The 12,797-nt window shown below is 42.7% G+C and overlaps 1 protein-coding gene across 3 annotated transcripts in view; it reads left to right on the top strand.

Moving 5' to 3' along the window:
* Positions 1-2,152: 2,152 nt before the first annotated feature.
* TSPAN5 (tetraspanin 5) overlaps positions 2,153-12,797 on the top strand; it is an 82,456-nt gene continuing 71,811 nt past the window's right edge. For all 3 annotated transcript variants that reach the window (XR_007777519.1, XM_009101293.4, XM_050974063.1), the window contains exon 1: positions 2,153-2,301. Coding sequence is in view for 2 of the 3 variants with exons in the window: in XM_009101293.4 (XP_009099541.1) it covers positions 2,221-2,301 (81 nt within the window). In the remaining variant the exon portion in view is untranslated. The remainder of the gene's footprint in view (positions 2,302-12,797) is intronic.

The raw sequence follows: 12,797 nt of genomic DNA, 5'->3' as shown, positions 1-12,797 counted from the left end.
AGCTGATCAGATGATGGGACAACATGAAATGCTTTTGGCTCTAAAAGGACACCTGGCAATCATAATACTATGCTCAATTGAGAAAGCAAATGAACTCATGTAAATAAGCTGCTATGAATGATGTAGGTTGCATTTCTTTTTGAGTTGTTGGGAATTAATGGATTTATAGGTAAAACATCTGATATTGTTACTGAATTTATCATAATAAATATTACTCTGCAATATTTTGCGCCTGCCTGTGAAGAATTAAAACGCTAAAGGGTGCAAACACGTGATGTTAGGAGCATGTTATGACAGTGATATTACAAATGTTTGTACAGTTTGTCACCAATATTTGAAGCCACTTGTAAAAACAGCACTTTAATATAATACATTATTACCATACCCTACTGTAAGTGGTGATGTGCCTTTATCCACTGGTACAGAAGATGTACATTTACTAATTATTCACCCTTTTCTACCCTCTTCCCATAGATGATCCTGCAAAGACAGTGTTAAAAATAGACACAGGGATAACACTCGTGATAAACTATCTCTTCGCTCTCAAAAAAGACTCACAAGGCCCCATAACTGATATGATGTGATCTTGAATTAAGACTATCTTCCGTAGTTCTATCAGTATCATGTTTCTGAAGTGTGTTACCTTGCAATCCTTTAGAGATGGGAAATGTATTTTATTATAAAGAAATCTTCCATCTATTGAATCAAAAGGTATATTTGCAGAATCACACAAACACAGAATCAATTAGGTTGGAAAAGACCTCCAAGACTGAGACCAACTTTCACCAATCCCAACCTTGTCAACCAGATCGTGGCACTGAGTGCCACATCCAGTCTTTCCTTAAACACCTCCGGGGGCGGGGCGGTGAGTCCGCCACCTCCCCGGGCAGCCCATTCCAATGTTAAACAACTCTTTTTGTGAAGGAATTCCTTCTGATGTCAAACCTAAACCTCCCCTGGCACAGCTTGAGGCCATTTCCTCTCATCCTGTCACACCTGGCGCAACCTGGTTTCTGGGAGCTGTAGAGAGTGATAAGGTCACCCCTGAGCCTCCTGCTCTCCAGCCTCTCTCTTGAGAAAGGAAACTTTGAAGGCTTGATCCATTGAATCAGGAAACTTTGAAGGCTTGATCCATTGAAAAGACGACATCCTTCAGCAAAGAAAACCTACTAATTATGCTGTAAATGCCAGACTATGTGCACTCTGAATCCCAAAGCTTATGAATACAACTAAGCCCCGTAACTTTGTGGCTGTCAGGTTCAGTATAAACTCAGGGGATGTTAAAATATAAACCCTAGCAATCATTGTAAAATGATTCTTCATGCATTCCTGCTCGTGTGGCGCATACGAGATCATGCAGGAGGCGATCTGACGGCGCCCATTGAGAACAACCTGCACGGTGCTATTACGGTTTTGCTCCTCCTCATTACCGCAGCCAGCCTCGAACCGGCACTGCCCTTCTGGCAGCTCCCCTTCTGCGGAGCGCTCTTCTCTGTGCCAGGCGAGGCCAGTACTTGTTGGCTTGGTATTCCCCAGCCTGTGATCACCGCGGGCGGCCGGACTGGAGGGCCGGGCGGCCGGAGGGACGGGAGACCAGAGGGACAGGGGGCTGGAGCCCCTCAGCCTGGCACGCCCGGCCCGGGCGGAGCCTCAGGGCCGCTCCCGCCCCGCCCCCAGCGCCGGGGGCCCTTGCGCGGTCGGATTGGCGGGGAGCGGTGCCAATCACGCCGCGGGGCGGGGCGGAACGCGCGCGGCGGCCCCTTGGCGCTGAGGGGGCGCGCGGCTCCGGCCTCTGCCCGGGCCGATCCTGCCCCGGCGGCCCCTTTCTCGGCGGCCGCCCCGCTCCTTGTCGCTCTCTCCTGCCTCCCGCCGCGAGCAGTCGGGGCCTCCTCCATGCGGGAGAAGAGGAGGAGGAGGAGGAGGTGGCAGCTGCTCGCCGGCCATCCCCGGCGCCCGGCAAGTCGGAGCCGACCCGCCGCCGCGCCGCTCCTGCAGCATCTCCCCGCGGCGCGGAGCCGGCCCTGAGCTCTGCTCGCCGCGCCGTCCCTGGACCCCTCCTCATAGTCTTGCCCCCACCCTCCTTCCAGTCTTCCCAGACCCCTCCTCCTAGTCTTTCTCCTTTTTGTTTGTTGTTCTGTTTTTTTTTTTTTTTTCAATTCTCCCCCTCCCCCTCTGGTTCTCACCCTGGCTGCGAGCAAAGCGTCTTCATGAGCGCAGAGGATGTCCGGAAAGCACTACAAGGGGCCTGAAGTCAGTTGTTGCATCAAATATTTCATCTTTGGCTTCAATGTCATTTTCTGGGTAAGTGGGGCCGGTTTCGTGTCTTCCTCTGCTTCTTCCTCCTCCTCCCCGGCCGCAGCCGCTCCCGGGCTGGGCACTGGGCACGGCCAGGAGCGGCAGGGACGTGTGACAGCCCGGCGTGAGGCCGCGGGGACATTTTAGATGAGGCGCGGGTGCAAGGCCAGGGGTGCCGCCGCCTCCGACCCGACCGCCCCGGTCAGCCCTTCCCCGGGCAAGTTGTGGTGCTGCATTCCTCCACCTCCCGAGGGTGCCGGTTCTCTTCCCTTCCGGCCCTCCTAATTGCTTTTGTTGTTAGTACGAAGCGGATTTCGTGCCTTTTTCCCACCTCCCCGTCTTTTCCTTTTTTCGTGTTCCCTCCTTCCTTCCCCCATCTCTGCTTTGTGGTGGGAGAGGAAGAGAGCAACCAGGCACCCAGGCCTGGAGAACGAATTGATCTGCATGTTTTCACGCTGCCATCCCTGTTCGATGCAAATAATAGAAAGAATCTCAGCTCAGGTTTTCTGCATAGTTCTGTTTAATGATTTCACAATGATGAAGTTGTGTATGGCTCAGGTTTATTATGATTAGCCATTAACACATAGTAGTAGCAGCAATAATAGGATGGAGGAGGGGGGAAAGGGTATTTCCACCCATACCTAAAGTGGAAGTCCGTAGGAGGCCTGTTTGGGCATTTGTTGGGATTCCTGGCTTCGCTGCTTGATCTGCCTGCACAGTATCTTGTTGCACCATTGCCCACCGGCTGTGGAGTAGGCAGAACTGCACAGTGAAATGTAACCTGCCTGTAACAGTACTTCTAGCATCTTCTCAATGTTTTGGATTTGAAAGAGAAGCAGCTGTTTATGGATGTTCATGCCAAATTTCATAACTACAGGGGGAAGGTGGGGTGAGGTGAGCATTCTCACACACGTGAGTGGTGAGATCTTCTCACTGCACAGAATGTTAAAGTCAGGTGAAGGCTCTTGCATGTACAATTCCCCCTGGAATGAGGTATTCCACAGAGCAATGAGAAACATGCACAAACCCACCTTGACAGATTCACAGAATATTCTGAATTGGAAGGACCTACCAGGATCATCGAGTCCAGCTCTGCATCAAACCCAGATAGTGTGGATGTGTTTTTGAGGGCTTTTGGAAGCAAGTTGAATGCATATTTGGTATAGTGCTTGTTTGGACTAGAAAGGAGAATTGGGTAAAAAAGCCCCAACACCACCTTGAAGGTTACAGATGAAGGTAGGGAAGAACAGAGGAGAGAAACCTTTTGGGCAGTGCTGGGCTTCTGTTTGTCCCCTTGGGGAGGGCAGAGGTCAGTGGTTGCACGGATAGCCGGTATCCATAGCTAGCCTCAGGTCTGTGTTCCCGGAAAATAAACATATCTGAAGAAGATGCTTTGAAAGGATGGGAATTTTGATTAAGTCCACTTTCATACTGTATTACTTAAACAAGGAGGTATGGTGCCAGAGTGAAGCTGACTGTGGCTTTATGTCAGTGTTTACTTGGCCCCAGACCGACCCCCGGGGATGAACGGTAGCGAGCTTTGTAGTATTTTTACCCTACAGAGCTGATGTGGTTGTACCTTGGCTCAGGTTTCGTTGGTTGAGTTTGCCATGGTTCTTTGCCCTTGTCTGTTTCTTTGGTTTGATTTTGCTGGGCATATGTTGCTGTGAACATAGATATTTTTCAGCAGGGAGCAAGTAGTGTGAGGAACATTTGTGTGCTGTGTCCTTGGATTGAGAGAGGGAGATTACGGTGGAATACATAGAACCATGTTAACTTGCTCTTTCAGACACTGTCAGTGTCTCAGAAAGTCTATATCCTGTAATTTCCTTCATTTTATTCTCTGAAGGTGAATGTGTGGATGGTGCAAGTTGGGGAAGTGGTTATGTTTGAGGTTTTTCTGTAACTAGTCTTTTTCTTGCTCTGCTGCGGCTTAGCTGCTGCATGATGGCAAGTGTGCCTGTGTTGTATACTGAATGGGCCAAAGGCTTTATACTGCTGGAATGCTGATCCGAAAGCCTGAAAAATATAACTGTATATCACCAGTCTGCCAGTTGCTTGATGTGAGACCCTTGCTTGCAGATTTCCTCTTTTGCAAAACGCTAATTATCTCATTTGTGTTCCTGGCTAAACTTCTTGAAATTCATGAAGACCAAGTACTTTGAGAATTTAGTAATTTCTTTAGAATATTGTAATCTCTTTATGAGAAAGCCTGCATTTATTACCACATCTCTCATGATTTAGAGTGAAAACATAGGCAGATATTGTTGGTGAATACGTGTTAATATTATTTTTACTGAAGTAATAGCAAGCTCTTCAATGACTGGGCCAGAAAAGCTGTAAATGAAAGTTGCAAATTCAGTTGGTTGTTTACAGAAAGTGATAATCAAAGAGAGCCACTAAGTCATTGTAGATAGACCGAAATGATGAAGAGGTCATCATCCTAACCCCATGACACTTTCCAGGATCTTGCAAACAGAGAGCACACCTTGTTAGGCTTTCTACCTGAGCATTATTATATAGTGGTTTTAACACAACCTTTTAAAATGTTGATGTAAACAAAGAAAATACCTCTATTCTGCATCATAAAAACAATGGACTAAAAATAAAGATAACTGAGTTGGAAGAGTAATGATTTTGACAAGAAAATTGTCAGTGCTTTGAATAGCAGAATATTACAGATCTGCTGAAATTATTCAGGGAATGATTGTACTTGCTACTTTACTTAAACTGAAGTTATTACAAAAATCTGAGGCTTTAAATACCACAGAATAGGGGCAAAACAAATGGCCAGACCCTTTTGTCTTTTTGATTTTCTGCTGGTCACGTATTTCAGGCCTTAAAAACCACATCAGAATTATGAGGATAATGAATGTGGAAAAATTGCACTCCAGTGCCGTGTGTGTAGTTGTGACTAAAGGTGACAGGAGGTAGTTCTCAGGCTTGCACCAGCCCAGGTAATGTATTCTTACCTAAATATGTGTTTCATACTGTTGTAGAAGACAATATTGTCTGCTGAGTCTATGCGTTATTGATGTTCTAGATATATTTGCAGGCTTAATTTCTTGTGGCAATTCAGTGTTAAAGTTGGTAAATACTCTGGAAATGTTCAGAAGAGCTTATTTTATGAGACTGCTATGCTGGTGAGGAAAAGGAAAGCTCATTGTGCAGTCACCGAAGTAATATTTAGGGACAAAGAGCTAATAGGCACAGATGCATCTCAGTCTGAAGCTGGAAGCCGGTGTAGTGTTTCCCTTTGCCGTGCTGCCGGTTGAGCACACACCTTGCTTTGGCTCCACTGCCGTTCTGCCGGTGCTAAAGCAGCACGTGCTCTGTGTGCCACCTTTCCCGGCTGGCAGCTGCTGCCATATACGCGGCTTCTTCATGAGCCTTTCTGCTCTTGCCTCCGTAAAGCATAAAGTGTAGTGTGAGGTTACAGAACACTTTCCTGTATTCAAAGCAAGCAAACAAACAATGCCTCCTTCCCCCTTCAGCTTCCACGCAGAATGATAACAAAGGTATGGTGCAAAAGGTCAAAGTAGGCCACCCGCTTCACAAAAGGCAAGAACTACTTCCCTCTCTTTCCCCCTTACTTTGGGAAGACAGTTTTAGGCTTACTTTTAGTTCCAGTAGATGTTTTTAATTGTTCTCTCTGCTTTTTTTTTATACTTGATGGAAACCGTGGATGTATACTACTGTTAAGTTCTAACTGTCAATCCACACTTGGTTCCACTGAACCTGGTCTAATTGTAAAGATATAAAAAGACTGACACCTCAGAAACTTTTACTTTAGCTGGTGATTCACTCTAAGTTATGAGCTATGCTGCAATTATGATACATCAGCATATTACGAATCATAACTTGTGTTTTAATTTGCTTGGCATCTGCTGTATTTGATGGCAACCATATGGGAATCTAGATAGTCTTCTGAATTACAGAAAGGTAGCAGAAAGAAAATAAGGTTATGTAAGTTTGCTACAGGAAAAATGTTGGACAAGTGCACTGACCTTTAAAGGACAACCAATAGATCGCTTATTAAATTCTGTACGTTGTTGGTAGTTTGTTTTTCAAAGGGGGAGAGGATAATTCTCTGATGTCAGCTGTTTTTCAGATATGCTCAAGGAAGTTTTGATTTTATAATTTTTCCCTTGCCACAGTGCTTAAAAAAAAACCCAAGCAAATCAATGTGAAGCTTGTTCTGTGCAATTTTAAAATGCATTCTGTAGCATTTGATCTTTAAAAATTTGCATTGGGAGGATGTTCTTGCAGTGGAAGTGGAAGCATTCTGTTCATTTCCCTCCCCTCCCCCTTTTATGATCAAATGACTTTTTTTATTTTACATTTCTTCATAGCACAGATGAAGCATAGATAAGCATTCCACCAGTGGTCTTGCCAGAAACAGAACAATTTTTGTTTTGGGCAAGTAAGTACTCCACTGGTTTGTAACAGTGAAAGGCGGGGGTGTATATATTGATGAAATAGATGCATTATTGTGAGGTTGGCATTCTTGAATTCCTCAGTGTCTCTTTCAGCAGATGTAGCCTCAGTCTTTCAAATGCATATAAAAATTTAGTAACTGCTGGCTTTGGGGACTTTCTTCAGATCTGTAGAGGTCATTCTTAGAATAAAAATTTTCCTTGCCATGTGTTCCCTCACAACTTGGTGGTAAGCTGTATCATTGGTAATATAAAAAGAAATAGCTGAGGAACTTGGGAGAAACAATTCTTTTCTCTTAAAGATTTGTTTTGCCAAAATTGGGTGTTTATAAATGTGCTACTGTTTCAAGTTACTTGATGTTTCTAGTTTCTAAAAGATTGAAGAAGTGTAAGGGAACTAGAACTAGAGAAAACCCATTGTGATTAATTGTGTGGCTTCTCTTGTTTGATGTCAATGTGCTTCAAGTGAATATTATGTGAACTATCGTGAAGCTTATATACTTTCCTTCTGTGTTAAAGATGAATTTGGTAAATATATTTGCCAGTCTTCCACCTTGATTGAATTGTCACAGTACATTTTCTGGTGGCGCATCTATCTCAAAGTATGAAGAGTCAATTTTGAATTTTCAATGTGTCAGTCAGAGAAGAGCCGATCCATGTGAATGGCACGCAGAGCACAGGCAGCCCCAACAGAATACTTGTGCCAGTGAAACATCTTACGGATATTTGTGTGTGTGAAAAGAAGTTAGCACTGCTCCTAATCCCACTGCCCTTGTTGCATGTGGATGATATTTCCGTAATAAAAGCAACAAATTAATGTTCTGCAACACTGAATTTGAAGGTGGATGTGCTACCTTAATTCTAATAAGGCAGCTTTTGCACTGTGAACTTTTTGGTGTATTTATTAGGTATAGACATATTCAGCTGCAGTGTAAGATGTAATAGGCATGTAGGGAAGGCATGAGCTGTTCCAGGGAAGAAAGGCTTTCTTTTTCCAGATAGGAACCCAGAAGATATGTTCTTGTAAACAAACAAACAGAAAAATTACATACTAGGTACAGTTGATGTAGGATAATTTTTAGATGGAAAATGTGGGAGAGAAAGTTTTATTTGGAGGGGGGTGGTGGAGTTCAGGTTTTTTTTTACTTGTTTGGTTTTTTTGGTTGTTGTTGTTTTTGTGTGGAGAGTAGTAAGAAGAAAAATGTGAGGAACTTCTCTATCCTCTGCAGTGGACAGGAGTTTGAAAGTATGTATGTAATTTGTTACTTAAGAATGCTTTCTTAAACCTAAATCTATAGATTACAATAATCCTGATGTACTTCTTAGTGAACTTTAATTTGTTCTTTATTCATCTAACTCTCTAAGATGCAAGTTAACGATTAGTAGAGGATGAGAAACTTGAGCTTACAGTTAGTGAAATTCATTTTTTCTTGAGTCCCATTCCAGAAACAGACATTTTGAAGTCTGTGATGAAAAAGAAATATAAACTGGTTTTGGCACCAGGGCTGCTACAAGTTATAAATTTGGAGCAAGAAGCTGATGTGTTGTTAAGTGCTCAGGCCGAATACTTCATCAGTTCATATTCCATTAACCAAAAGCAGTAACCTGTGAAGATTTGCTATGGGCATTTAGAATATAATGTTTTGCTTTCAGTTAAAACCAGAGGTGAGAGAAAATATTTTTGACCCAAAAAAAATCACTTGACCTAATTCTATCAGTTAGGAAATTCTGGTTTTTAACTATAGTTCTGTAGGGGAGCCTTGTTTTGCCCAAAATATGCAGTATGCTTCTCAAATGCATGGCTGGTAGCCTGTCAACAGGACTGTAATTGTTTTATTGATGTAGACAGGAGAGCAAGGAGCTGAACAGCTCATGAAGTAATCCAGCTCTGTTAGAGATGACCCAGAAGTCACTGTCAACATTAGCCATAAAAGTATCTTCCAGTATGGTGCTATTTTAAACTTTTTCATATTTGACTTTTCCATTAGCTTGAATTTTATAGTGACTTTGTACTCATGTACAATTTGTCTGTTCCTCATTAAAAATTAGAAAATATTGTTAAAAATGCAGTAAAGAATTAAAACAAAAAAAGCTTATCCAATTTTTAATGAATGTACTGAATTGTACTTCATGACAGTTTTACAGTGCAAAATCCAGCAATACATTAGGCCTTAAATGAGTAAAGAATGATCTGTTACTATTTCATTGTACTGTCAAATGAATTTGGAAAACATCCCTTTTTTTTTGATTGTGCTGCTGCTCCTGCCTCAGAATATTCTATCTTGTGATGCAGGGCTCCAAAGAACACTTGCTGGGTGAGACTCCTGAAAGGCTTTACAGTTTTTCACATACTTTGAGTTAGATGCACAGGAGAAATACTGACAAAATGTTGTCAAGAGGTCATAACAACAAAAATCTTCATTGGTAACTTCAGAGATATCGGAGAACTGTGGCAAAAGTTTAGAGCAGCATTCATTCAACATAAAACACTTCACGAAGCATTGACTTAGCCCATTCAACTTAGCAACTCCAAGCCATCTGATTTTAGGTTACTCAAAGCTCTGAGAAGAGAGAGTTAGAAAAAGAAAGAGGAAGAGAGAAAGACTGAAAAGATACAGAAAAGAACAAGTATGGCTCCCTCTCCTAGTTCCAGCAGTGTTCAGATGAGAGAAATTCCAAGAGAAGATAAGGTCAAGACCTGTGCTTGCCTCATGCTTCAGTTTAGTGCCCTTTGGCTTCCTGGGCCCTTCTCCCAGGTTGGACTTAAGGTCATCTGTCCCCTCTGGGGCTAGGCTGGGCTCCAGGGCTGGGGTGAGGAGCGTTGCCTGTGGTGTGGCAGGAAGTGGTGCCCACTGTGTGGCTGGGAAACAGGCCCAGAGGGGGATGTGTGTGTGCAGAGCAGGGCATCACCTCTCCAGAGCAAAGCCTGACCTACCTACTCTCCTACACGTGCACCCAAAATACTTTGAGCCAGAGTCCTTCCAGTCTCTCACATGTGGTTCTCAGTGAATACAGGTTTTCCCTGATTTCAGCAGTATTTTGTGCAGGTATAAGGGTTGGTGTGGGTGGATGTCCCTGTTGGCACAGTGCTCAGTGTAGCTGCTTCTGTAACATACACAGAGATCTAGAGCAGTTCAGCCTTCTCCGTATGCTGGCATTTAAAAATGTCACAAGCAAACTGAGGCTTGCAGTCAGGGGTGCTTGATTTGGTATCAAACTCTGACTCAGTGTGATCTCATATAACCTCCAGATGGCCTGACTTGCAGAGATGCTAAAACCAGTCAGATCCTACTTCTTTTAGCTTTATAAATGAAATGAGGCTGTAGCAGTATTTATCTTAATACACATCAGTCTCTACATCGGATTCTTCAGCTAATGTTTCAGCTTTCCAGTCACTTTCCTCTGGACAGCATTTAGAATAAGTATTTCATCACACACACAGGATCTTATGAATGAACTGTCAATTTTCCACAGAACTGGGTAAAATCAATATGCCTCTTCAAGGCCTTGAAAATCCCTCTGCTCCTAGTGAAGACTCTGTTACATCAAATCATATTGAAAACCATTTCAAGCAACGTTCCTGATGTGTGGTGACAGAAGAGCTTTTTTCCTTTTGCAGCAAAGCAAGAAAATATTATGAAAACACTTCATGTACCTATTCTGTTCCTGTTGCCTCCTGGTTTTCCCAACAGCAAAACTTCTTACAGGGAAAAACAACCAAAGAATTATAGGAACTTTTGCATAAATGGGTTCTCTTTCTCCTCAATAAGCAAGTAACATTATATCTAAAAGTGTTTAGTTCTTCTTTGTGGTATTGAATTTAAAAAAGAAGGCATTAAAAGAAGACTAGGTATCTTTAGATATGTACAATATTTTTGATTCGTAGAGGCTTCTGTTTTGCTCACTTCATCAACATGATATTGCTGAGTTATAACCTGAGTGTGTCTGCTGTCATTGCTTCTAGTAGGCTATTCTTATAGGGTACTGAGTATGAAATAAGTGATACTGCAAGGATGCTTGCAGGAACTTGGCCTGTGGGGTGTTTCCTAGTGTTAGTGGATTACCCTTGATGAGAGTCCAGCCTAATTTTTGTTGATTTAGGGGCTAATCTTACATGATGTGGAACATTAGTTTGTGTCAGGATTTTCTCTGTGTCAAGAGGGCAGGTTCTCTAGTTGAGCTCAGGTGCCCCAATCAAAGGTGCAGCAGCGCTGTGTGTGGGATGTCACCCCAAGCAGATCTACCTGGTGCCTGTCATTTTGTCCAGGCCTGCACCACAGGTTCTCCCTGTTGGATACCTTTGCTTTGCTTACGTGTGTAGGGCATATACTTACCCTTGTGAGGCTAAGTTCTGTGTGCTTCCCTCTGATTGAACTGCATCTCTTCTGCTACATTCTGTTTTGCAGTGTGCTGTGGTTTAAAAATCTTGGGATTTAAAAAGCTTGAAGGGAGTTCCCTCTATGTGCTGTAAGTGGTTTTTATGTAGGAGCAGAGACACTGAGGAAAAAGGTTCCCAGATAATGGCAACTGTTTTGTTGCTTTGTGCTGGGCTTCAGTCAACTGTGTCACCTTGTGGAAGATGTCTCTGCAATGCCATGTGATTTGAGTGTTTCAGACTGGAGCGCAGAATTTGGAAATGGTGGCATTTCAAAGCAGTGGGTCCTCCCAGGTCATAAAGAAGGGTTGCCAAGTAACCCCGGGCACCTCTCAGCTCGGAGAGGTGTTGTACTGTGCACAGAGAAAGAGTTTCAGATTTTTTAATTTTAATTTTTGACATTTAAATATAAAACCAGAAAGATTCCCTGTTCCATGTAGATATAGATAGCATTTTGTAGAAATTATCTTCGTGACTGCCAGTTCACATGGGTATATGTCTAAAGGAATATGTGTGAACTCAGTCAGTCCAACAATAATTAAATCTATAATTAAAATAATTAAAAACAAGAGGTAAGACTTGTAAAATTAAAATTCCTATTTTCCAAACAGTTATCCAATTAATTTCTAGATGGAAATTCATCCATCTGGCTTGTGAAGACTATAAAAATATAAATATAAAACATATAGGATTGCAGTTAAAAAATAACTATGGTCCAGTTTTTAATGAGTATTGCTTGATATCACAACCAATCTCTTGTTTCTTTTTTGTTCTGTGGCCATTAAGGAGGGATGTGAACTGCTGCCTAGCTCAATTTTTTTTTCATCTCTGAATGCTTAGGAGGACCTGTTTCTGTTGCAGGACCACTTCCCACTTTGGTTGTAGGAACTTTTCAGAATTGGTTTTCATCTGGGGCCTTGCAAATTCTGGTATCAAAATGAGAGCAGGAAAGAGCAGCCGGCTGAGGTTGGCACAAGGCTGCAGAGCCAAATGTATTAATGCAGCTTCAGTGGACCGACAGCAGTCAGTTACCAGATCTGGCTGAGAACTTTCACATCTGGGTCAATTTCTCTTGATTTGCTGTTTGCCTCCAAGAATGAAGTGTGGGAAGATGGTATGACCAGCTCCTCCTTTCTCTGCATAGATCAGCTTAAAGTGATTGTACAAGCGTGGCCTGTTTCAGTTCTAAGTAAAGTGGTTTTGGAGTATGGTGTGCACAGAGATGTAAGACATGGTGCTGAGGCAAGAGTTACCTCACTCCAGTGAGCACTGTTATGTAGGTGCTACCCCTCTGATGCTCTTTGATCTTCACTGTTTTTGGAAGAGTTATGGTGATTATGTGTTTACGCCTGCTTGCTCAGTGATGTCAGAAAAACAAAAAGCAGAGGTTGTCTTCCAAGGTTATTGCAATGTGAACTGAATTTGAACTTAAGTGGACGGCTGCATCATTTACCTCTGGTTTCTTTTCCTTCCCATAAATGTTATTCCAAGCACTGTGCCACTCCCTCTAATAGTGCTAAACCTTCGTTGGAGTGGCCTGCTAGATGGGAAATGAGATAGTTTGTCATGATTATCCATTCCCAAGTAGTGTCCTTTCTGGTGGCTTGTTATATACAAAAGGTTTGTATGCATTTATGCATTTATTTTATATATATATATATATATAACACTATGCATACATATATGTATAT

Source organism: Serinus canaria, chromosome 4 (assembly GCF_022539315.1).
Source record: "Serinus canaria isolate serCan28SL12 chromosome 4, serCan2020, whole genome shotgun sequence".
In the NCBI taxonomy this organism is placed as follows: domain Eukaryota; kingdom Metazoa; phylum Chordata; class Aves; order Passeriformes; family Fringillidae; genus Serinus; species Serinus canaria.
The sequence above is the reverse complement of the archived record's forward strand: the minus strand, read 5'-3'. Positions and strand labels throughout refer to the sequence as shown.